General features: G+C 51.6%; 2 protein-coding genes across 9 annotated transcripts in view; one reads left to right on the top strand and one right to left on the bottom strand.

Annotated features, from left to right (window-relative positions):
• Positions 1 to 6,482, top strand: part of TNS2 (tensin 2) — a 22,660-nt gene extending 16,178 nt beyond the window's left edge. For 7 of the 8 annotated variants that reach the window (XM_027858342.1, XM_027858344.1, XM_027858341.1 and 4 more), the window contains 12 exons: positions 943 to 2,157; positions 2,375 to 2,591; positions 2,696 to 3,285; positions 3,541 to 3,630; positions 3,866 to 3,991; positions 4,189 to 4,281; positions 4,607 to 4,684; positions 4,857 to 4,934; positions 5,144 to 5,312; positions 5,428 to 5,496; positions 5,620 to 5,649; positions 5,836 to 6,482. In XM_027858342.1, the coding sequence (XP_027714143.1) occupies positions 943 to 2,157; positions 2,375 to 2,591; positions 2,696 to 3,285; positions 3,541 to 3,630; positions 3,866 to 3,991; positions 4,189 to 4,281; positions 4,607 to 4,684; positions 4,857 to 4,934; positions 5,144 to 5,312; positions 5,428 to 5,496; positions 5,620 to 5,649; positions 5,836 to 5,974 (2,894 nt within the window). In that variant the 3' untranslated portion in view covers positions 5,975 to 6,482. The remainder of the gene's footprint in view (positions 1 to 942; positions 2,158 to 2,374; positions 2,592 to 2,695; positions 3,286 to 3,540; positions 3,631 to 3,865; positions 3,992 to 4,188; positions 4,282 to 4,606; positions 4,685 to 4,856; positions 4,935 to 5,143; positions 5,313 to 5,427; positions 5,497 to 5,619; positions 5,650 to 5,835) is intronic. The other variant, XM_027858339.1, reaches the window with a different exon arrangement.
• A 280-nt stretch (positions 6,483 to 6,762) lies between these two features.
• Positions 6,763 to 24,272, bottom strand: SPRYD3 (SPRY domain containing 3). The gene is made up of 11 exons (XM_027858345.1): positions 24,180 to 24,272; positions 22,253 to 22,399; positions 20,947 to 21,022; positions 20,382 to 20,506; positions 19,857 to 19,992; positions 18,577 to 18,765; positions 10,350 to 10,499; positions 9,878 to 9,935; positions 8,753 to 8,872; positions 8,503 to 8,675; positions 6,763 to 8,244 (listed from the first exon to the last, which is right to left on the bottom strand). Exons 2-11 carry the CDS (start codon positions 22,378 to 22,380, stop codon positions 8,110 to 8,112), a joined length of 1,290 nt encoding a protein of 429 aa, XP_027714146.1. The 5' UTR covers positions 22,381 to 22,399; positions 24,180 to 24,272; the 3' UTR covers positions 6,763 to 8,109.
• Between the last annotated feature and the right edge of the window lie 159 nt (positions 24,273 to 24,431).

Genomic DNA, 24,431 nt, shown 5'->3' with positions numbered 1-24,431 from the left:
GCAGGAGGAGAGTGGGGATGGTGTGAGGGGCAGGAGGAGAGTGGGGAGGGTTTGAGGATCATTCCACTAACTCTCTGGCCCTCCTGACCACCTTTCCTAAGCTGTCATTCTTTTCTCTTGATCTTTTTGATATCTCCTAGCTCTTCCTTCCCATACTGACAGCTCCTCTTTATTTTTGTGCTTTTAAGAAAAAATTCTGAACTTTAAAAATGCCAAATAAAATTATATATTTCTGTATACATAGTAAAAAGGAAAGAGAGAATTATACACAAACCTGGAGATCTCTATAATGTACAGCTTTTCTTTTTAAAGCATATAATAAATTCAACCTGTAGTTTTCAAAGCTGTCCTACTTGTCTGTGCTTCTTTCTGGCCTCCTTTCATTTTCTTCTCATTTCTTAAAGAGATGCCTTTATAACCTTTCCTTCCTTTGTTCCTTCCTTCCTTTCTTCTTTCCTTCCTCCCTCCCTCCCTTCCTCCCTTTCTCTTTCTTTCTTCCTTCATTCCTTCTTTTCTTTCCTTCCTCCCTCCCTTCTCCCTTCCTTCCTTCCTCCCTCCCTTCCTCTTTCTTTCTATCTTCCTTCCTTCCTCTTTCTTTCTTTCCTTCTTTTCTTTTCTTCCTTCCTCCCTCTGTTCTCCCTTCCTTTCTCCCTCCCTTGTTTCCTTTCTTTCTATCTTCCTTCCTTCCTTCCTCCCTTCCTTCCTCCCTCCCTCCCTCTCTTCCTCTTTCTTTCTATCTTCCTTCCTTCCCTCCTTCCTTCCTTCCTTCCCTATCCCCTCTTACCCCTCACAACACCACCCCTCATTGGAAAAACAAACAAAACCTGTGTAACAAAAAGCTAATTCCCACTTTGGCTATGTCCCCAAAGTATATCTCATTCTACATTTTGTGAGTACCCCCTCTTTTGCTCCAGCTCTGCCCAGTTCTTTCTGCCCCTGCAGGTTCCCCACCCCACACCCGGGGACCTCTGGATGGCAGCCCTTATGCCCAGGTACGGCGGGCCACCCGGCCCTCCCCACCAAGGCCCTCCCCAGAACACCCCCCACCTCCGATCCTGTCCGTCAGCAGTGACTCAGGTCATTCTTCCACCTTGACTACAGAGCCCCCAGCTGACTCCCCCACTCGACCTCCCCCTACTCCTGCAGAGCGTCAGGAGCTGGAGCGACTTCTGGGAGGCTGTGGAATAGGTGGGGTGGGCCGGGGAGTGGGCCGGGAGACCGCCATTTTGGATGAAGAGGACCAGCTGCTCCCTGGGAGTGGTGCCCCGCTTGGAGTCTACCAGGGCCAGAGGCCCGGCCTGAGCCGACACTGTTCCTGCCGCCATGGCTATAGAGAGCCCTGTGGGGCTCCCAATGGAGGTGGCTACTACAGGCCAGAGGGGACCTTGGAAAGAAGGCGGCTGGCCTATGGGGGTTATGAGGCCCTCCCTCAGGGCTATGGGGAGGTCCCCCTGGAGAAAAGACAGCTCTGCCGATCCCTATCTGAGGGACCATATCCTTACCCACCAAAGCTGGGCAAACAGACCAATGGGGAATTTGGCTACCGTCTTCCTGGCTACCGAGATGTAGTGATCTTAGAGGATGGGGGGCTGCCCACTTTGTGCCCATGCCCAGCCTGTGAAGAGAAACTGGCACTGCCCACAGCTGCCCTGTATGGCCTACGACTGGAGAGGGAGGCAGGTGAGGGGTGGACAGGAGAGCCAGGGAAGCCCTTACTGCACCCTCTACGGACCAGGCACCCAGTACCACTGCTAATGCCTACTTATGGACACCACCATGCTGCAGTGCCTGACTACAATTGTCTGAAGCAGCCTAAGGCCGGAGAGGATGGTCACGAGGGGTACCCCTATGCTCTCTGCCCTGAAGGAAGGTACGGGCATCCAGGGTACCCTACCCTGGTGGCATACAGCAGTGGGGGAGCAATGCCCGGGTACTGCCCCACGTATGGGCGGTCAGCCCGGGGTTATGTGTCACCCAGTGAGAGCAGAGGGTATCCCAGCCCTGGAGTCCACTCTCCCTGTCCTGGCTCCGTCTTGCCAGGAAACCCCTCCTACCCACCATCCAGCAAGCTGAGTTACGAGATACCTCCTGAGGAGGGAGGGGATGGGTACCCATTGCCGGGGCACCTGGCTCAGACAGGCAGCTTGGCACCTACAGGTGAGTAGCATTGTGATTGGAAGTGGGGGAAGGTGCTAGGGCAAAGAGGAGGGTCCTGGGAGAGGCTTGGGAAGAGCATGGGGGCCTGTGGTGAATGGGATGGAGAAGGGTCGATAAGAAGCCTGGGAAGCTAAACATGGATCCCACCCCCAGTGGGAGGTGAAGTTTTTTTGGTCCCAATCTTTACTTTCTTTCACTTGTACCGTCCTTTCTACAGATTCACTGGAACCAGGCTTATGGCAGGAGGGCCCCAACGGGCACATTACCGTTCCCCGGCCAACCCAAAATGCGCAGGGTGTAGAAAGTGCCCCATCGGATCTATCTGGCTCCCCCACCCCCCTTCATACCAGCAGCCCAGTTCAGGGCAAGGAAAGGTACAGAGGCCATGGGGGGATGCTGACATTGAGTAGCACTGGAAGGGGCCCGGCCAAAAGGTTAGCATTTTCTGAGCTCCACCCCTCATATAGGTTCTAAGAAAAAGTGATGAGAAACTTAGGTTGACCATGTTGATTTTGCCCCTCCTGCCATTTCTTCACAGCCCTCAGAATCGAGAAAGTCGATCCCCTAGTCTGGTACCTGCCTTGAGACTGAATCCAGAAGTAGCTCTCTCTGCCCCCCAGGGGAACACTGAAAAGACTCCAGATCTGCCTTCAACGAGTGGGACTGATCCCCCGCCCTCCAGCCCTTTCCATTCAGCCTCTCCTTCCGGCTCCCCCAGGGACTGGCCTCAGGAGAGGAGCCTGGGCGTGTACTCTGGCAGTGCCAATCCCCGGACCCCAGTGCCTACCACGCTGCCTGGCCTCCGTCATGCTACCTGGCAGGGTCCTCGTGGTCCCTCAGACAGTCCAGATGGATCACCCCTCACACCTGTGCCTGCCCAGATGCCTTGGCTTGTGCCTGCCCCTGAGCCCCTGCAAAGTTCACCCACACCTGCCTTTCCTCTGGCCGCTTCCTATGATTCCAATGGCACTGCCCAGCCCCCATTGCCTGAGAAACGGCACCCACCAGCAGCTGGGCAGCAGGCGGGCCGAGAGTGGGGTGGGGAGCGTGCATCTCCACCAGGCAGAGGGACCACCCATCATGTCACCTTTGCTCCCCTGCTTCCAGATGATGCCCCCAGTTCTCCAGGTATCCACCTAGGACCTGGGATAGGGATGGGAGGGACCTGGAACATAAGCTCAAGAGAAGGGATTGTTTTGCCTAGTACAGTGCTTGGAACATAGTAGGCACTTAATATTTGTTGGTTAATTGGACCTCGGAAGATAATTTTGAGAGACTTTAACAAACCCTTTCTCTTGGGAAGGTTGTAGAGGTGGCTAGAGATAGGGAGTAGATTTCAAGTGGGAGGTGGGTTCCAGAGCCACTGTCCCACTGTGTTCTTAGAGCCCCCTCCCCAAGAGAGCCAGAGCAATGTCAAGTTTGTACAGGACACATCCAAGTTCTGGTATAAACCACACCTGTCAAGAGACCAAGGTAAGAAGACAGATTTTCTCAAGATCCTTGTACCCAGAGTCTTTACCTCAATGTCCCTCCAAACCCTATCTCCACACCATCCCCCTTGCCTTTCTCTCTCTATCGCTTGCCACTCTTTCTAATTGTCCTTAGATCAGGGGGAAGATTGGGGAGCTCACTCAACAAAAAGGATTTTTTGGGGGGAGGGGAAGGTAGGCAGGAGACTCAATTGTTCCTTATTCTTCCTACCTCCCAGCCATCTCCCTGCTGAAGGACAAGGAGCCTGGTGCATTTCTGATACGAGACAGTCATTCCTTCCAAGGGGCATATGGGCTGGCACTCAAAGTGGCTACACCTCCACCCAGCGCCCAGGCCTGGAAAGGTGAACTGGGGATTTGGGGAACACAGAAAAAGCATGCCATATGGTGGTTACACCAGGGGCAAGAGAGCTGAAAAGGGCCAAGGAGAGGAGAAAACTACCTTTTTCTCTAAGGGAAACCAAAAGGACAAGGAGCAGGGAACTCTTGAGTAGAAGGCCAATCCCCAAACCAGCATCATTTCCTGCCCTCACTTTCTTAGGTGATCCCTTGGAACAGCTGGTCCGTCATTTCCTCATCGAGACAGGACCCAAAGGGGTGAAAATCAAGGGATGCCCCAGTGAACCGCACTTTGGTGAGAAGCCTGGGGAGATGGGTTTTTTCCTTTTTTCCCCCCTTTTGGTGAGGCATTTGGGGTTAAGTAAGTCACACAGCTAGTAAGGGTTATGTGTCTGAGGCTGGATTTGAACTCAGGTCCTCCTTACTCCAGGGCCAGTGCTCTATCCACTGCACCACCTAGCTGCTCCTGAGGAGATGGTTTTGAGATCACTGGGAAAGTGGGGGGTGGTGGTGGCAGGAATTGGTTTAGGGATGGTACAGTGGAAAATGTTGGGGGAATGTGGCAGGTGAGGAGGGGAGGAGGAGAAACCAGGATCCTAATCACCTTCTCCAACCTATAGGCAGCCTGTCAGCTCTGGTCTCCCAACATTCTATTGCCCCCATCTCCCTTCCTTGCTGCCTCCAAATCCCCAGTAAAGGTGGGTATCATGGACTCCCCTCACCTAGCTCCCAATGAACCTTCAGGCCACTAGCAAGCCTAAACCAACCTGGCTGGAAATATCTTGACTCCTAAGAGGCCATGATTCTGGGGAGAGCCTCCCTCCTCTCCTCTGACCACACTCTTTACTCCCGCCCCTCCCCCAATCCCAGATCCCCTGGACAAGACCCCTGAGGTTTCAGTGCACACCAACATGAGCACAGCATCAGACCTCCTGCGGCAGGGAGCAGGTACAGAACTTCCCCTTTCCCCAGACTTTGCAGGGAACTGGACGAGGGGATAGGGGGGAGTAGAGAAAACAAGTCCCACGGATACCCTGACTCCATCCTGGAGGCTTCTTGTCCCTGGGGCTACTGAAGGTGGTGCCTGAAGGCACAGGGCCTCTAGCAGTCTGCTGATCTCAGCTGTCTCCCCTCACTCACCCCGATGCCACCGCCAGCCTGCAGTGTATTGTATCTGACCTCTGTGGAGACAGAGTCCCTGACTGGCCCCCAGGCTGTGGCCCGGGCCAGCTCAGCTGCTCTGAGCTGCAGCCCCACCCCAACTCCAGTCACCGTCCACTTCAAGGTCTCAGCCCAAGGCATCACCCTGACGGATAACCATCGGAAGTAAGTTTTCATGAGCCCAGACTCCTGATTCATTTCACTCTGACCCCCAAAGCCTGATTCATTATGGCCTCAAGGCCCCTCTTGAGTCTGATGTCATCCCCAATCCCCTTTCTAGGCTTTTCTTCCGGCGACATTACCCAGTGAACAGCATCACCTTCTGTAGCACAGACCCACAGGACAGAAGGTAAAGTCCCTCGACCCCATGGCTGATGCTGGTACTCCCAATCCCTCCTAGAAGGAAGTTAAATAACTTCCCCACACTCAGAATTACATCGGGGCCCTTATACCAGTCACTCTTCCACTGCAGATGGACCAACACAGATGGAACCACGGCTAAGTAAGTCCGCTCCCCGGGAACCCCTTTCTCCCACCCAGGGCCCAGGCATTCCCAACATTGCCCCCTCCCCAGCCAGGTATCCACCCGTCAGCTGGGAACCCTCCAGAGACAGCTTTACCCTAACGCCTAATGTATTTCCAGGACTCTTTTTTCTCCACCCTCACCCTCTGCCTACTGATTCCCTAGGATCTTTGGTTTTGTGGCCAGGAAGCCGGGCAGCCCTTGGGAAAACGTATGTCATCTCTTTTCGGAGCTTGATCCCGACCAGCCAGCTGTTGCCATTGTCACTTTCATCACCAAAGTTCTGCTGGGTCAGAGAAAGTGAAGAGGGGGTGAAGAAGACCAAACCCACATTAACGTGCTCCTCCTCTCCCAGCCCCCCCACTGACCTTTCCCCTTACGTGGATTAAGAAAAAAGCAGCCCTTGCCCCCTAGCACAAGCAAGGGGCTTCCTGTGACACTCCCCACGCCCCACCCCCACCGCCACCCCCAGCCTGCCACACAGACCAGATGAGCATAGGAGATGGCAACTGTAGGTGAGCAGAGGGGAAGGGGATAGCTCGGGCACAGCAGGGGGTGGTGTCAGAAGGTAAGCTACAGAGGGGTCCTGGACGGCCCTGCCCGAGAGGACCCAGGCCTGGGAGGGGCTGTGGCACTGCCAGCTCCCCCCAGCTGCAGGCCAGAGCAGAAGCAAGCGGAGAAAGGGAAGGGGGGAGGACTGCGCCCCTCCTCCTGCTTACTCCCACTAAATAGAGAGAGCAGGATGGGATTATATGAAGAAAAAAAAGAAAGAGAGTCTATTTTTGTCTAATAAAGAATTTCTATGAGCTTTAGTCAGAGTTGGTGATGTACTGGAGTTGTAGGAGGCCGCAGGGTGAACGATCACTTGCTTCTACATGTGTGCTCCACCCTCACTCTCCCTGCCTGGCGGTAGGCTCATGCATGGCCCTCCTGTTTCCCCATGATTGCATCTATGTATCTCCCCATGCACAACTGTATTCCCCGTGTCCCCAGTGCTACCCTCAATCGTCGAGAGCTGTGAGGTCCTTGTCCCATCCTACACTGCAACGCCAACTTCTCCTGCCAAGGATGTGGGCATCCCAGCCATACTGATAAATATGGAAATTCCATCTTTATTGGCTGTATAAACATCTCTGGTCTGTACATACATTTCATACATCATGGGGCGGGGAGGGGGGGGGGGGGGGGAGGCCAGAGGTCTAGGTCCCCCAGCAGCACAGCAGCTCAGCCCCTCCCTTCTCCTAGAGGCCCCATTCTTTCTGTGCCAACCAGGGCAAGGAGCTCCTGTCCCCTGTCATGGAGAGGGGAAGGGGGAACGTGAGAGCCCAGAGTGGGAGTAGGGGAGAGAGTGTAAGAGCTGGAACCAAACACTGACACAAACCAGGCAACTCGAACAAGCAGCAAGCAGATATCCCACTCCCCGAAGAGGGAAAGCGGGAGGGTGACAGAGGGGAAGGGAGGGAGGGCCCAGAGCAGCCCCAGCACAGGAAGTCCAGTCACAGGGCTCTGGGGTCACTGCACTCCCCCACCTGTTCTGGGGCAGACTGGGCTGGGAAAGCCAAGGAGGGGTGGCATCAGGGGGGTAAGGGACTCTCCGGAACGAGCTAAAGGAGCCGCATCTCCCCGACACACTTGGCACCAAGCTGTTTGGTGGGGCTGGAGAAATGCAGCAGTTTCTCCATGGGTCAATGGTACAGTATGAGGGTGTCTTCCAGACCTCAGAAGAAGGAATGGAGACTGTCCCTAGACTGCTTGGGGCAATGGTCAGTACAAGCAAAAAGCCTCACCCCAAGCCCTGCCAGCAGGGGCGGGAGGAGGGACAGACCAAAGCAGCAATATCACAGACATTCAGTAGACAGAGAGATGGAAGGAAGCAGAGAGATCCTTGGGAAAGACCAATGGTCCCACCAGTCCCACCTCTGAGAACTGCCCCAGGCTCAGGCAAAGCTGGCATTTCAAAGACTTTGAGATGCTCCGAGCAGTGTCCAGCCATGGTCTCAGGCTTGGGGTCGAGGGAAGGATATTGTAGCCTTATACTCAGGCACAAACCTGGCCCTATTCAGTCAGCAACCAAGACTCATCCTTCTTTGACCCAGGAGCCAGAGGCCTCGGAAGGGAGAGGGCCTTAGAGTCACTGGCAAAAAACCAAGGGCACCATGGCCCTGTTGGTACATCCCTGTTGTGTTGGGGCCTTGGCCCTAAGGAATGATGATGAAGGTGATACCAGGACCAGAGAGGCAGACACTGGAGAACTGCCTGGCCCAGCAGGCACTCAGCCTGGTGCTCAGCCAAGCCAGGGCAAGAGAGAGAATGAAGCCCTCCTCAAACCCTGGAAGAGGAGGGCAGGGGCCAGGGGAAGGAAGAAGGCAGGAAAGAGAGGCCACGAACTGGGTGTATAGTCCTGGGAAGGAGGAAGAAGAGGGAGTGCCCGCAGAAGCCCTAGCCGCTCAGAGGGTGCAGGTCCACTTTGACCTTTTCCCCACTACTCAGCATGCCGATGGTGGGAAAGAAGCCTCCAGGGGGCACAAGAGCATCCTTCTTGCCAATGATCTTGCCATTTCGGGTGAAGAACACCTGTGGGAACACGAAGCAGGTGGTGTCTGAAGCTTTCTCTGCCAAGGCTGAGTGAGCCTTCCCACCCCACAGGGTTGTTCTAACCAGCACAAGGGGCCAGGACCACGGAGTGGCCACAAGAGGGCGCGCTGGGGCCACGCGCCTGCTGCTCTCTCCAGCCCCCAAAGGAAGGGCAGATGCCTTTGACCCTCTCCTGCCACAGCCGCCCCCCAAGTCCTTCCCGTCGCCCCCCTCCAGATCTCAGCTCCCCACACTCACCACCACCTTTCTGCCCTCATGCTCTTGCTCCATCTCTTCCCCATCTTCTTCCTCTTCTTCTTCCTCCTCCTCCTCTTCCTCTTCCTCCCCCTCCTGATGCAGGTACATTACATTTCGGACAGCTCGAGGAGTGGGAGACAGGATCACCGTGTCACAACTGTCATCACTGTCTCCTAAGAGAGCAAGGAGCGTGAGCTGTGCCCCTACCCCCAGGCCAGTCTGCAGTCTCCGCTCCCCCTTGCCTACTCACCTTCACTATCCAGAATGTAATCTCGGGGAAACATGATCCCACAGCCCATGATGTCTCCTTTATAACAGCGTGGCCCAAAAGGGTCCCCTACGCCACTGCCATGGAAGATCTTCCCGTCATCTGGGTAGAGAGGGCGGGGGCAGGGAGAGAAACACTCATTTGCGGGGAGGCAGGCCAAAGTCTTGGCTGTTACTTTGAAGAGTTGATGAAGATATTACATATACATGATTTCATTTAAACTTTACAAAAATCCTGTGAGGCATGCAAGCTTTATGGTCCTCATTTTATCAATGAGGACATGGGTTCAGAGAAATTAAAAGTCATTTGCTCACAGTCACACAGCTCGTCAGTGGTCAAATAAGGACCTGAAATACAGAATTTCCAGCTTCAGATCTATACCAGACTGGTCATCTGAGTGACTGGAAAATCAAGACTCCCAGGGAAATGGCATGAGGGATAGATGCCCCAAAGCAAGCAGTGAAGAGAGGACAGGCAGGGAGAATGCAGCCCCTCACACAGCAGGGAGCGGGAGGTGCAGCCGTGCCCCCAGACAAGCAAGGCAATGCTGGGACTATCACGGGAAATGTAACATGTACTTTAAGAAAAAGTCCAGGATTCATGGGGTCACATAAAATCCTCATTTTCTGTACTCTAGTATAAGGAAAAGTTGATGTTTGTCAGGTTTGTAATACCAAAAAAGAAAACTTTAAAAAGAAAAAATAATTTTTTTTAAAAAAGTGCTCAAAGGGAACAAAACACAAGAAAAAAGGGAGGAATCTGCAGGGGTGGGGTGGGGAGAAAGCCAACTCAGAGCCCTGGAATGTCCCAGAGCTTGGCCCCAGGTCCCCCCGCCCCGTCTTGCTCCCAGGGCTGGGAGGAAAAACACCCAAGCGCTCAGAGGAGTCGGAAAAGAAATAAGGCAGAACACTTAAAGCAGAGGGGAGGGAAAAAGAGAAAGCACAAAGGTGGGGCGGGGTGGGGAGGCGACACACAGAAACAGAAGGTTTTCCCTCTGATATCATGTCCCTACCTCATTCCCAACCACCCAGCTTCCTCCAAGGTAGACCAAGGGAGGGAAGAAAATGCCCTCACCCCCAACCCAAGGCCCCAGGACCCTCCAATTACCTGCATGATATGCCACGGAACCTCTACTCCAGCCAGGATGCCTATTCTTGGGATAATCCTGGCCAAGGCAGGAAGAGAGAGGTCTGGGGTACTGGGAAAGGGGAAAGGCCCTCCCCAAAGCTTTCCCCACCCACTTCTTCCGAACCTTGTAAAAAATGCCAATGGACAATCACCCCCCAGCCAAAACTTTCCCCAGGCCAGAGTGAGTGTTAGGGGAAATGCCAAAGGACCAGAGCGGTAGAGCTGGTAATCTATGGGTGCCATGTCCTTGTTTCTGTGACTCTGTACATGTAGGCACACACAGGGATATGTATGCATGTACACATGTGTACAAATGTAAGCTCTTCCATCTTCTCTGGTAAATCCAGTCTACAGCTCTGGCTCTGCACCCCCCACATCCTTCCCTCCCACAGCCACAGGGGCAGCCAGACCCACCCTGACCCTCCCTCTCCACTGCAGGTCTCCCCCTCACCTTTCTTGCCAGCCCCAAGGCAATGTAGCATTTTTCCCCAGGGTCTACAATCTCCACCTCAAAGTAGTGACTTCTAGTGCTGAGCGGGTGGCGGGCTTGGGCCAGCCCTACATCAATGATGCTCTTGCCCTTTCCCACATACTCCAGCAGCTGTGGAGGGAAGCAGGTGATGGCAGGGTGGTTGACAACTTGAGTCTGCCCTGAGGGCAGGCTGGCCTACTAAAGGTCCAATGTGCCTGGATGTCTGGGAGCAGACTTGGGAGACAGGCCACCAGATGAGGCTAAACAGGTCACAGCAGCCCAGGATTGGAAACATTTCCTCCCTGCTGCTCCCCAGCTTGCTCCCTGAGCTAGAGTCCCCTCGGGGCTGGTCAACATTTCCCTTGCCTGATGGGGTAAGAGTGAGAAGCAGCACAAAAACCCAGGTTGGTGGCCGAGCTGCCCAGAGAAATCTGCATCGAGGGGTAGCCAGGGATACCCTGTCCATGTCACCACCTTCCGGCCAGCCTGAAATGTCTGAGAATGGTCAGCCTGAGCAGCCTTAAAGTTCGGGGAAGAGAGATGCGGGGAAGTTGTACGGGAAACCAGGCAATGCACTTGGGGCAATTTATGTATGATGCTGGTCTGGCCCTCACGGGGATAGGGGAAGGCTAGCAGGCAGCTCCAGATGCTGGAGGAAGGTCAAAAGCCGACCCCGTCTGGGCTGGGACTGACACAGTTTTTCAGGGTCTTGTTCTACTTGGCAGCGGATGGGGCTGTTTGCAGCTGGATCAGGGAGAAGCCAAGGGAATCTAGGCCCTGGGACTCCCAGTCCCAGTCAAACTTAAGGCAAGGCAGAAACGAGGTCAAAGCCAAGATGTGAAGCTAGGACTTCTGGCATCCTCATCATGGTTCAGGGGTCCCTCCCCTCATTTCATCTTCAAGTTCAGAATCAAAATTCCTCTTCCAAGCCTCTCCCTCTCCTTCAAATGGCTACGGGAAGGAGAGGGGAGATGCCTTGTGGATTCTTGGGACTACTCAGCCCCACAATGGCACTCCTTGGGCATGACAGGACACCCCCCCCACCTTGGGTGTGTTTATTTATCAGCTGCCATGGTAACAGAGGACTATGACTCACCCTCTTCTCCCAATATCACCTAGGATTCCTTAATCCCCTTTTAATTAGCCAGAACTGCCCCCTTAGAGTCACCTCCCCTCAAAAAAAAAAAGTTACCAGGAAAATCACCAACCCTCCCAGCTCTTGGGGTCCCTAGAACCCCTCCTTGAGCCCTCCTAGACTCAGTGAGAGAGGGATCTCCTATCTAGTCTATTCCCTAAAGCAAAAGCCCTTTAACCCCAGAGGTCTAAAGAGGAGTTCTTCTTCAGCCTGTCTCCTAACTCCTCAGAGACGAAGGGAAAAGAGAGCACAGCTTCCTCTGAGCTTAATCTTTCCAAAACTCAGTGACCTCAAGTCTGTCTGCCCAGCCTCCCCTGAGAAGAAGAGGGGCACCGAGAATGGGAGGAGGCAGGCAGAGCTTTGGGACAAAGCCCGCAGGCCCTCCGTGAGCTCTCCTGCCGCTGCACAGGCTCTGCCATGCAGACAGACCTTCCCTCCTCTTTCCCAGCTGGGCTCTACTCTCCTCTACTCTGGGGGTCTTCCTCTAGCTCAAATCATTTCTTTATTCTGCCTCCTCAGGACAAATGGCCCGTGTTGTATTCATCTGTCCTTCTTTCTGTCTCTGTCTCATGTAGGGCCTCTTCTTTCCCATCAGACTAGGCTCAGCACCCCCATCCTCTGGGTCTGAGGGGCCAGCAGGCAAAGGGGGCAGGAGAAGAGGAGGAAAGGCAGTACTGAGAGTGACTATTTTCATCTCATTTTCATTTCATTCAGGAGTAGCCCAGAGCCTACCATTTCCTCTCAATGTTGTAGCACAGAGTGGGGGACTCCACAGCTGCCCTTAACTCACACCATCCAACTGGCCCTAATGTGAGAAACACAACGTTCCCCAGTCCCAGGGCCAAGAGACATCTAGTTCAGACCCTGATCCCTGAGAAAAACACGCCTCAAAATTCCCTCTGCCCCAGCCCTAGGGAGGGCAGCTGTTGTAGCTTTGTCCAAGAAACATGAGGCTTTATGAACTAGAAGAGCTAAGGAAATCCCATAAGCCAGGAAATGGGGGAAATCAAAAGGTCTCTAGATGGATCTGGAATGTAGTAATATAGGAGAAATGAGTATTCTATAAATGCTAAACCACAAATCCCTCCCAAGTGCTATAAAACCTAAATAGTCATCCCTTCCACTGTGCAACTCTTTGTCCTGTACCTTCAATTTTCCCCTATCCCAAGAACCACCAACTTCTTCCTAAGTCCTTATGGCACCCTAAAATCTATCTCCCTTCAACCAGTTCAGATGGATGAGGAAAAAGTATGCCTCTGTGTGTGGGGAGGGGAAGGTTAGGAATGGAGACATAAGAAAGCCTCAGTCTCTGTTCTAATCCCTGCATCTTCTTCAGAAGGAGCACCACTGTGGTGGTAGGGATGGACAGACTAGGATTCCTTTTTGATTATACCTTTTCCCCTGCCCTATGCAATAATACCTAGAAACTGAGAGGAGACAGAAGCTACTTACAGAGTGCTAGACACTGAAATACTGTTCCTACTTTCTTGGAGGCTAGACACACACAGAAGACTGTAACCTACTGTCTCTCTCCTCTCTCACTGGATCCCTTCTGCCTTTATGGCTGCCCAGAGACAATGAAAGGCTTCAATTTAATTTGACACTCACTTCACCAGTTTCACCGTGACCCACCCGTCTCTTGTCATCCTATATGATTTTTGTCCAAGTTACTTCTTGGATAACATACTCCACGGAAGAGTTAGTGACCCGCCTGCAGTCCTTCCTTTGGCTTACTAATGTGTGGTAAGGAGTGTAGGATTTGAGCTGCCCATATGCTCTGTGGCCTCGGCCATCACCTGCCAGCCACTGCTGCTGGAACTCCCAGCCTGGGGCAGTGCCAGAAGTCTGCGCAAATGGGATGGCCTCCTCCCCCTGCCCTTTTCGTCTATAATCACACACCATTGCTTCTGGAGAGAGCGCATCACTCAATTCCCCTGTGTCTTCACACACCATCCCTCTGATACCTAGACCAAAACACTCTTCTGCCTGGCCACCACTCCCCTATTAAAATGAAAACTCCTGGAGGACAGGGATCATTTTGATTTTGTATCTGTATCCCCAGAAGCTGGGATAGAGGAATCACTTAAGAAATGCTTTTTCATTCATTAGTTACCCTTCTCTTCTGCTACACAGCTAACCTACCTCCTCTTCCAGGTGGAGTCTCCCTATTGCCCTTTCTGCCCAGTGTGCGCATCCCCTCTGGTGATCCTTGGGCACAGCCTCCACTCTAGCTCAGGCCCCTCCCACTTCTCCGCTGGACCCAAGAGCCTCCTAAAGGTCTCTTCACCTCAAGACTCTCCCCTCTCTAAAGACACACAGCTGCAAAAGTAATTTTCCTAATCCACTGGTTTTATCATGTCATTTCCTTGCTCAATAAGCCCCATGACTCTGTCATAACCCTGGGATAAAACACATGCAAAGCTCATCTGCTGAACACCCCATCGGTAATGCATTACACAGTGCTCCTCTTCACATATGCTAAGCTGCAGTCAAACTGTCCACCATGATTCTCATCCACAGTACTTGAGTGCCTTTGCCCAGGCCATCTGCCAGGCCTGAGAAGCATGCCCTCCTCAGCCTCTGGCCTCCTGGAATGTGGAGCTTCCTTCGAGGCTCAGATCACAGGACACCTCCTCCAGGAGACCTTTCCTGATCTCCTTACTAAAGTCACACCTTGTATTTACAATGTAAGCATTTACATTTACATGCATCAATGTTTCATGGTACATGTCCCCCAAGCCCCAGAAGGATGTAGGCTCTTTGAGGGCAGGGATCAACTGGTGCTTAGTAAATGTTTGAGGGTCGATGCTCTGCCTACCAGGCATATCTCCACTGCCTCTGGGTGCCCCTGGTCTGATTCTTCAAGGACTTCAGTGTTGTACTTTGTTGAGCTGAACTGAATTCAGTCCAACAATCACTGAGCTGCTAGTATCTATAATGTGTTAAGACGGGTGCTAACACTTTATTTAGATTTCACTGATTTAATTTTGTTTTTATATCATCTCCACTTTCCACTCTGCTTTTCCCAAAAAACTATCCCTTATAACAAAGAATAAAGAGGAAAAAATACAATTCAGCAAAACCAACCCACACAACTGCATTTTCCTTCAAGGGGGCTGTCTCAGCAGTCCCTGCAATATAACGCCCAGAATTAGAGATGTCCATCCCCCAGGAGCATCCCTACCCTGTATGTCCGCTAAAGCTGCTCAGAGTGGATCTCACTCCTGTCCACCATCATCTCCCACCTACGTGGCTCCCCAACCACTGATTGCTAGCTATTCTGCATAACCCCAAATTCATCCTGCTGTCCAGAAAGCTTGTTTGCTCAGTCCCAGTAAGCCACAAAAAAAAATCCTCCCCTTTCGTTTCTATACCACTAAGGCCTCCCCTGCAGGAGGTTTGGGGACCTGTTGAGTAATCCTTTTCTAAGAAAGCCCCTGAGGCCCAGAAAGGTTAAGCAATGGGCCTGATGCTACAGAGCAAACCGGCAGCAGAGCTGTGAAGAACCTTCTGAACCCTGCTTCCTTTCCTGCCCTGCCCCCTCCTGATCCATCACCACCTTCCCGGTTTCCTTTTCCTTACTGGCACCTGCCTTCTTCACTTGCCAGGCCAGACCCTAATCCCCCAAGACAGGAGCAAATAAAGGCTCAGTGCCCTAGGGGCGTCACAAACAGCTGCACAGAAACCACGAACATGCTTTCCACTACACAGGTCAGGCTTCAACATGGTTTCCTCCTGGGTTGGGTCTCCAGGGAGGACCCTTCCCCACACCCCATAACCCCAGGGTGGGGCCAGTGCTCACCCCACTTTGTCTATGGAAGCTGTTGCCCTGTCGCTAAGGAGTTGCCAAAAGGAGCTTCAAACAGGAAGAAAGAATGAAATGAGCCTAATCCCCCAGAGTTGCCCTCCCCTCCCCATGCATTACCTCACTGCACTGGGCCTGGAGGCAAGAAGAAGGCAGGTGTGTCTGCTTTCCTTACCACTTAAAACAGCAATTCTCAGACAAAGTTAGAGCTTAGGGCCATGGTTTTGTAGGAGGGAAAACTGAAACCCACCTCAGGGAGCACGAATCACTGACTAAGCAAAAGACATGAACAAACAGCTTTCAAAAGAATTCACCCTGCACAGGACCAGATGAAGACATGGGTCAAATCATAAACAGTTAGAGAAATGCAATTTAAACCAACTCCAAGGTTTCAGCTCTCACCACACAATCTGGCAAAGAAGACAAAAACTGGAAGTCAATGTTGGAAGGGCTAAAGGACTAATATACGCACTAATATATTCTGTTCATGGAACTCTTCCAGATTGCAATTTAGAATTAGGCAAGAAAAGAAACTAAACCATCCAACCATTCCCTTTGACCCAGCAGACTCGCTATTTCTCCAAGATAGAAAGGAATGATCACTATATGCCAAAATATTCACAGCAACACTCATTGTGGGAGCAAAGAATTGGAAACAAAGTGGGTACCCATCAATTGAAGGATTATTAAAAGAACAATGGGCAGGGCAAAAGAGAGGGAGGAATGTTTCAGATTCTTTTGGGAGGAGCCCCCAAAATGAACTGGAGGGAAGAGAGAATGCAGAGGACTCAGGTAAACTCAACTGCTAGAAAGAGCCGGGCAGGGGCTGGAAGAAAGGAGGGCAAAGCTCAAGGACTCAGGCTTTATCTTACAAGGAAGAGAAAAAAAAGGCTGAGCAGAAACCTGAGACTAGCAACAATGCAGCAGCGCTCTAGACGCACAATGCCTGTGGAACTGAAACGTTCACACTGCAGGGACCAAAATCAAGAGTTCCAAGTCTGACAGGAGAATCGGGGGCTGAACGCTCTTCCTGGCTCTTTATGAAGCTCTCACCAAGTCCCACTTTCTCCCACGCTCCAAGCCCCCTTCCTATTCCGTGATTTCAATCATAGGGGTTTCTCTTCCATGGGCTGGACCACTTCACAGAATCATGTTTTTAAAGGCATAAAATACGCAGCATTACAAAGGAAACCAATTACACTGAAGTAACTTTAAAAATATTTTTAAAAACAAGTTCAAGGACTCCCTGAACTGTCTCCATGCACCCATTGGGGGTCCATGGATCTCAGTTAAGAACCTTTGCTCTAAGGATATTTGATAGAGGAAAGGTGCTGTTTATTGTCTATCTCTACCAAGAGCAAGTGGTAAGGAGGCCTCAAAGAGACTTTCTTCTAGAGCTAAGGTTACAAAGGACAGGGGAAGGCAAACTAACAATGGTGTTTTCTTTTCTGAAGGCCTCAGAAACAGGAGGCAAGAATATGGCCAAGACAACTTCTCACAAGCCCTTACGGACTAACAACTCTTTAGAGTTAGGTGTGGTAGAAGTTAAAAGGAAAGAAAATGATCATATTGGGGACTAGGGAGAAAATTAAAAAGGGCAGTGAAGTCTTCTCAATTCAAGAGACAAGACAGTTGAGAAGACTATAGTGGCCCAAGGCACTGGGGAGGGATGCCTTAGGCATCTGTGACTGCCAGAGAGAAAAAATTACTCAGGAATAGGATTCCTGCACTGCTGTTCCCAAAGAAGGGGTGGGAATAAGAGAGGAGAGCCAAACTCAACAGCCTGAAACAGAAGAAAAGCGTTCCTGAGCCTGCAGGGGTGTTGAGGAGGGGAACAAGGGGGAAGGAGAGGAGGTGGAGGCAGGACACAGAGGGAAGGCTATTTATAAACATGGACAGGATCTTCCATCAATTAGAAAGGATTGGTTGGGAGGAGCTGGAGTGCTTTGGGAGGGGAGCAAGGACAGGTCCAGGCAGGAGAGGGCAGCGAGAGGATGCCAAGACAAAACTCCTTAAGGAAAGGTCAGAGATGCAAACTTGAAAACTAGAATATCTCCTTGGCTTTGTACCAAGTTCAGTTTTGCAGATGTTGTCAAAATGATGGTGGCAGCGGAAGGAAAGAAAGGAAAAAGATGAGGGTCAAAGGAGTGGGTACCTTAGAAGACAGCCCAGAACCTCTAGCCCTCAAACCCCAACACTGGATGGGTAGCACCATTCCCACTGCAGCAAGGGCATCCTCTCTCCTCATCTGTCCTATGCCCAACTCAACTAGAACTCCTTTCTTATATCCCACTTTGCTACTATTGTGATTTCAATCACAGAACATTATCCTGAGAACATCGTGGTTTCTGAGAGGGTTTCTGGTGGGACTAGAGTGTGTGGAAGGTCACTAGGGTCAGGGAGTGGACAAGCCACCATGGGAGTCCTGAGCAGCCACTCTAGGACCTGGAACACTGGACTCAATCCCTTTACTCTCATTATTGCAAAAAGGACTACAGCTAGATAGGATGAAAAAATTTACTGATTTCTAAGAGTCCATGTGTTTAATAGGGTGGTCTGAATTACAGAGAGTAGCTGAAATAATTCTGTCTGCCTGGAGGAAGAAGAATGGTATACAAACCATGCAAAATTATCTTAAAGCACTCTGAATTTTTGTGTCTAAAGGAATGGTGATTAGAAAAATCTCACAGAAGTAAATACGGAGAGCCAAAATCAGCAGTGTTAAAGCACTAAACAAAACGGGATCCAGATATTCTGCCTCCAAATAAGACTCCTACTTCCCATGCAAAAAAAAAAAATGCTCCTCTAAGCACAGACAGGATATTGGGGACTTGGGTAACCTGATGCTGAAGGCACCAAGGAAGACACACAAAAAGAAATGGTGCTGATTTCACAGGCCAAAGAATTAAATCAAGTTACTATAATCACCCCGCTCCCAAGTTAAGCAGCATATGTTTTCAGGAGGAGACAGAGAATTCAGCTTAGGGCATCGCACCTTGTCCCCTTTCATCCAAAGATCCCAAGTTCTTTTGCCAATACACCAAGTAGAGAGATCTTCCTTGATCTTTCAGGCTAGGGACATTTGTTCACATCTACCTGACATACAAGAAGGACTAGAGCTGACACAAAGAAGGACTTAACAGAGAGGGGTATAAAAGACACAACTGGGCAACAAAACTGTGGTGGTCTCACTACCACCTTAAGTCTTGCCATCTTGCCAACTCCAATGCTCCACACCCTATCCCCACGGGCAGTCCCCAACTCACCGTCCCACATACTTTGACATCATGCAATCGTCCCCACTCATCCTCATAGCTGTCCACCATCATCACACTGTCATCCTCCTCGCTGCCCAGCTCAGCATTCAGGTGTAACCGTACTTCTTCGCCCAGGGAATGCATACCCACTGCAGGGAAGAGCCCATCTGGGGACACAGGCATAATGGTAGAGCCCACCTGCAAGAGATGAGATTGGGCCCACAAAGTTTAAGAAACAGGAAATACTGCCTTGCTTTTGTAGGTAATATTAATAAGTCACATTTTCATAGTGCTTAAAGGTTACAAAACATTTTCCTCGCAATAACCATGTGAAATAGGTAGGGAAGTGATATGCTCAATTCACTAATGAGGACAGAGGCTGACAGAGGTCACATGGTAAACATCAGTCGCCATTCAACTGACATCAAATCAAACACCACTCCCTTGACATCTCAAACTACATCTCCACACACATCTCAGCACCCCTACAAGATGGGTTGGAAACACATCATCTGCATTTTACAGATGAGGCACAAAAAGGCTGAATGTCTTGCCCAAAGTTAATGACACAGATGGCCACCTGTAAACTGGGACTGAAACCCAGACTCAGCATCTGAGCCTTCAATGGGAAGAAGAGGGCCTGGAGGCCACGAAGCAGTCCAAGACTTCGGGAAAGAAAGCTCTAGAGATTGAGAGCTCAATCTGTCTGTCCCAACCACTCCCTATCAGCCTTTCTCTGAAGGCAGGACTAAAGGGAGGAAAAGCGTGAAGTGAGGGAAAGAAAAATAAGACAAAATGTCATAGAAAGACAAAACACATGGAAAGGGAGGATAGAAACCACAAAGGGATTTCAAGTCTAGAAGTTCGAGAAGAGTACCTTGTATCCCTTTTGTGGCCACAGCACAACTCTTCACTCCACGCTCTGCTCCCTCCCACCTCGGGGACACCCTCCCTGACCTCGGGAGCCTCTATTTCTCACCATCCCCAAACATGAATGCTCCGTCCACCCAGCTTTGGCCAGTGCTCTGGGCGCCGTTCAGCATACTGGGAGCTTTTTGATGGCCAAGGCTGCACCTTCTCCTCTATTTTGATTTCACCCCAAAGCTCAGGACAGGGTGCAGATATGGGACTGATGAGGTAACCAGCTGAAGGGCCAAACAATTCCCTCAAAGCTGTTCTGTAGGTCACTGGTAAAGGCTGACTCTTGGCTCTACCTATGGTCCATACCACCTTGCGTAGCCTACAAGCCCTGGCTAGCTCCCCCCACAGGGACACTGACCCCCACTCACCCGCTTCCCATTCTTAGTAAAGAAGATCTGAGCTGTCTGCACATCAAAAGAGACGGGCTCGATGCCACAGCCAATCCGGTCCCCAGAGCTACATTTCGTCCCAAACTGGCGGCCCTTGGCTCGGCCACTATACAGCCTATAGACAGATGGATAAATAAACAGAAAGGCAAGAGCTGAGTCACGGAGCAAGGGGCCCTTCCCAGACTCACCCTATGCCCATTATCCCTAAGTTCTGCCCACGCCACAGCACTGCTGGATCTAGCAGCTGCTAGTTCCCATAGTCATCCTGGTAACCTTCAGGGTCCTGTCTTTCTCTTCATGTCGGCAGTCCCCACTGGGAAGAAATCCTATCTCCTCTCTTCCCCCTTTTAGTGATCTCTCTTAGTATCCACGAGAAAGGAAGTCTCATCCTACAATGTTCTAGGGATGGTGATATACCCGCCTCAGCCAACTTCCCATTGCACAAAATCTCCTACTACCCCTGTTCCTAGCCAAGAGGTCTGATTCCCCAAGCAAGCTACTCACTTGCCATCATCAGCATGGTAGGCAACTGAGTCAGGCAGCCAGCCAGGCTGGTGGTCCAGGCTGTAGTACTGAGGGACCAGCCCAACAGCAATGGTGCCCCGCACCCCACTGTCCACAATTGATACCTAAGGGGGAAAGGAATATAATCAGCAGGTGCTAAGGACACCCAAGGGTTAGAAGAACTAGATAGGAGGTGAGTAAAAGCATTAGGGGCTCAACAGGAGCTTCGGTGAGGAGAAATGGAAGCTGTAAGGGCCAAGGAAGAGATATGGTCCATTAAAAGAAAGGAACTAGGGAGAGATACTGAGGCAAGATGTAGGGGAGCCAGGAGATGGGTGGAAAATAAGACGGATGGATAGGGAGATCAAGATATGATATGCTTGGCTGAGGGGGAGAGAAGCAGAGGGTCAAAAGAGAAAAAATGGCAAGAGCCCAGGTCACCTTCTTCTCAGATTTAGGGACTACAACCTGTGACCTGAAACAATAGCCTAGTAGGACCAGGCCTGGAACTTGGTAAAAGGAGTCCATTGAAGGTCAACCAACCCCTACCCACTGTCTCCATCACCTCAAAGTAATTGCTGTCCTTGGTCAGGGGCCGGGGAGCCACATAGCAGCCAACTTCACCAGAATTTCCATGGTAACTGTGAAGGGAAAATAAGAGGACACCCATTAGTTACCTGACCCAGCTCTCTGGGGAAGGAGAGTTCAGCACATCTACCCCTGGAGGGGAAGGCACAAAGAAAGGGGAAAGAACTGAAAAATCAACCCCACAATCCTGGATCATATATACCATGATGTATACTATAGGATACTTTAAAGGTCATCCCACCCCTCCCCTTTCCTCCATTCAGGATCTAACCCAGACCAGATCAGAGGAGGTCTGGTTTCTTCCATGTTTCCAGGGGAGCGGAATTTGAAGCCTCCCTTAGTTGCCCATTTGGGATCTCACAACCCTGTCTAACCTCAATCCCTCATGTTGTAGCTTCAGCCCTTTTCCTCTGGCTCTGTCCTCAGTGGATCTGGAGAACGGCTGGTCTCTATCCTCTGTACCAAAGCCCTTCGTTGATTTGAAGATGGTTATTCAGTCCCCTCTCCTCAGCCTTCTCTTCTCCAGGCTAAATAACCCTATTTCCTTCCCCCTTCAGCGACAACTTTAGGAGAGAACTTAGGGCTGGGAAAAGGGACATGGAAGGGACTCAAGCAGGGAAAGAGAGAGAAAGCATATACAAACACACAAGAGCAGAGGGTAAAGGAAAGACATGGGGAGGGGGCAGAATACCTCTGAGTTCTACCCAACAATGTCTTCTGGGTACGCACACAATTGTCCAAATCAGGAAACCCCTCGTCTCTAAAATGTTACAACCTCATCCACCCTAACCCTTGAGACATTGGCAGAGGGAGACTCAAAGATTAGGTGGGATTTGCCTGCTACCAGGTATCTGGGTGACAAGAAAAGTCTACTTTGCAATGTAGGAAACATCCTAATTCTGGATTGACCCTTTCCTATCCTTTGAGACCAGGCAGGGCCCCAGTCTCCAGAGTAACCATGAAACACTGGCAAAGGGCAGGATATACTGGAGTCCCACCCAACAAGGCTGATCCTGGGGGCAGCTAGGTGGCACAGTGGATGGAGCACCGGCCCTGAAGTCAGGAGGACCTGAGTTCAAATCTGGCCTCAGACCAAACACTTGACACTTACTAGCTGTGTGACCCTGGGCAAGTCACTTAACCCCAACTGCCTAAGCAAAAAAAAAAAAAAAAAAAAAGACTGATCCTTCAGGGACCTCTCTGAAAGCAGACATTTCCTGTTTCCTTTCCATTCCAAAAACCCAGGCAAGAAAGAGGGTATGGAAGCCCTTGCTCACACCCACCTCAATGTGTCTCCCTCTACCAAAATGTGTTTGAATCTCTCCTGGTAGCGGACTGCCCGAACCTCCCGGATCTCTCTGATTCGCCGCCGCCAATTCAAGAACCGGTAGTGCAGGTTGAGGTCATCCATCTTGTTCAAGTGAGCCAGCCTGTTGCGGGTAACAGAGAATCAAGAGGGAGTAGGGGACTCAGGGAAGTGGCAGTGAAAGGAACACTAGATATCTGCTTTCTCAATGAGGTACTCTTTAGAAGGCTTGATCCAGTCAGGACTCTCACTCCACCCAAGGGAGAGTGGGCATAAGCTGGCAGATAGGAGCAACTCAATTTCACAATTCCACTGCCTGGATACACAGGGTTCCTGGAACAAGCTGTGCCCCCTGGGTCCCACAACACCCACACCCTACTAACAGCAAACCACATGAACCCATTCTCTATCGGTCAGAGAAGGAGAAAAGGGAAGTCACCTTGTTCTTCATATCCCAAACCACTAAAAAGTGTGATCAGTGCTGATCACAGAAATCCCTAACACCTGCATCTGTAAAATGAAGGGGCAGACTTCCTAAAGGATCCGTAAGATCCCTCCCAGCTTGAAATCCTATGATCCTATACTAGACCAGCCAAAGGTCTGAGTACTCCAGGGCATTCCTAAAGCTTTACTTCCAAGGCACCTTGGCATAGGTTTGACCAGTCCTCAGGAACAGGACACTCAGGATCTGATAGCATATATATCCACAAAATATGGATAGCAGGGCCTAGATACCAAGTCCTGAAAGAATGAGGGCCCTAAGCTTTCCCATTCCCCTAGTATATGAGCATCAAGGCCTTCACAGTTCAGAGAAGGCCTGGAGAACAAAGTTCCCTAACTTAACTCACTTACTTGCCTGATATTTGGATAGCCAGGACTACATGGTTGAGATACCTTGGCCCTAATGAATGGAGCCTTTGACTTATCCACACTCCCCCACATCTGGGCAACAAAAATCCAGATACTCTAACCTTGGAAAGTGAACATCCCCCTATTCTGATCACCCAGGACCTAAAGGTGCAGGCACCTCAGACCTAGAGAACAAAGATCTTTGACTGACCTAATCGGTATATCCCAAAATTTCAGAGTCCCAATACCTTGGTCGTGACAACAATCTTCATTTTGAGGACCTCCCTCCCCCATATCTGGTACGTATCTAAGAATCCAAGTACCTTGGCCCAAGAGAACCTAACTCACCCACTCTTTCATCTCTGCAACACACTGAACATCAGGTTTTAAACACTCCAGCCCTAAGGACTGAGGGTCCCTGATTTCCCCACTCCTCTATATAGGGGCCCTCAGGACTTCAAGATCCAAACACCTAGGCCCTTCAAAAGCTCCCTAAATCATCCCCTCTCCTACATCTGGAACCCCAGGACTTCAGCACCCTGACCCCTTTAAAGATGGAGGCTGCCCCACATCTGGCCCCCAGGACTTCAGCACCCTGACCCCTGCCCATGGAGGCTCCCCCACATCTGGGCCCCCAAGACTTCAGCTGGACATCTGGCCCCCAGGACTTCAGCACCCTGACCCTTGCACATGGAGGCTCCCCCACATCTGGCCCCCAGGACTTTGGCACCCTGACCCCCGCATATGGAGGCTCCCCCACATCTGGCCCCCAGGACTTCAGCACTGTGATCCCTGCAGATGGAACACTCCCCCCACCACATACACCCTCCCACACCTCCGGCCCCGGGGCTTCAGCGCCCTGGCCACTGGCTCAGAGGCCCCGCCCGGGGGCCTGGGCAGCTGCCCGGGCTCCCTCACTCTCTGAGCAGGCAGGGGCCCCAGCGCCAACTGCAGCTTCTTCCTCGCCCAGACCGCAGGGGCCCGGTCCAGGGCCGGGGGTGCCGAGTACCCGCCCACCAGCCCCGCAGGCAGCCCGCCCCCTGGTCCCCGCCTACCCCAGCAGCCCCGTCCTCCTCCTCCATGGGCCTGCCAGACCCTCACCGCCGCTGGGCTACGGCCTCCACCACCGACATCCGGGTCCCCACCCTTCCTACTGGGCCCGGCACTGGCCCCGCCCCAATCCGCCCCACCTCAGCCAATCAGCGAGGCCAGGCTGACAGGCGCCAGAAGCGCCCAATCCAAGAGCCAGAGTGCAAGGGGCGGGAGGCGAAGGCGGGGTCTTGAGCTGGAGCTCTAGCCGCGCCGCG

This window comes from Vombatus ursinus, unplaced genomic scaffold, assembly GCF_900497805.2.
Source record: "Vombatus ursinus unplaced genomic scaffold, bare-nosed wombat genome assembly UNPS02012958.1, whole genome shotgun sequence".
In the NCBI taxonomy this organism is placed as follows: domain Eukaryota; kingdom Metazoa; phylum Chordata; class Mammalia; order Diprotodontia; family Vombatidae; genus Vombatus; species Vombatus ursinus.
This window is presented reverse-complemented; position numbering and strand designations above follow the sequence as displayed.

Excerpts from the sequence above, each read along its gene's own strand:
- SPRYD3 (XM_027858345.1), bottom strand. The coding sequence starts at position 22,380 with ATGGATGACCTCAACCTGCACTACCGGTTCTTGAATTGGCGGCGGCGA. Across the intron at positions 8,873-9,877 it reads TTCCGTGGCATATCATGCAG|ATGACGGGAAGATCTTCCAT; the intron begins GTAATTGGAGGG and ends CTCTCTACCCAG. Across the intron at positions 8,676-8,752 it reads TTACATTCTGGATAGTGAAG|GAGACAGTGATGACAGTTGT; the intron begins GTGAGTAGGCAA and ends TTGCTCTCTTAG.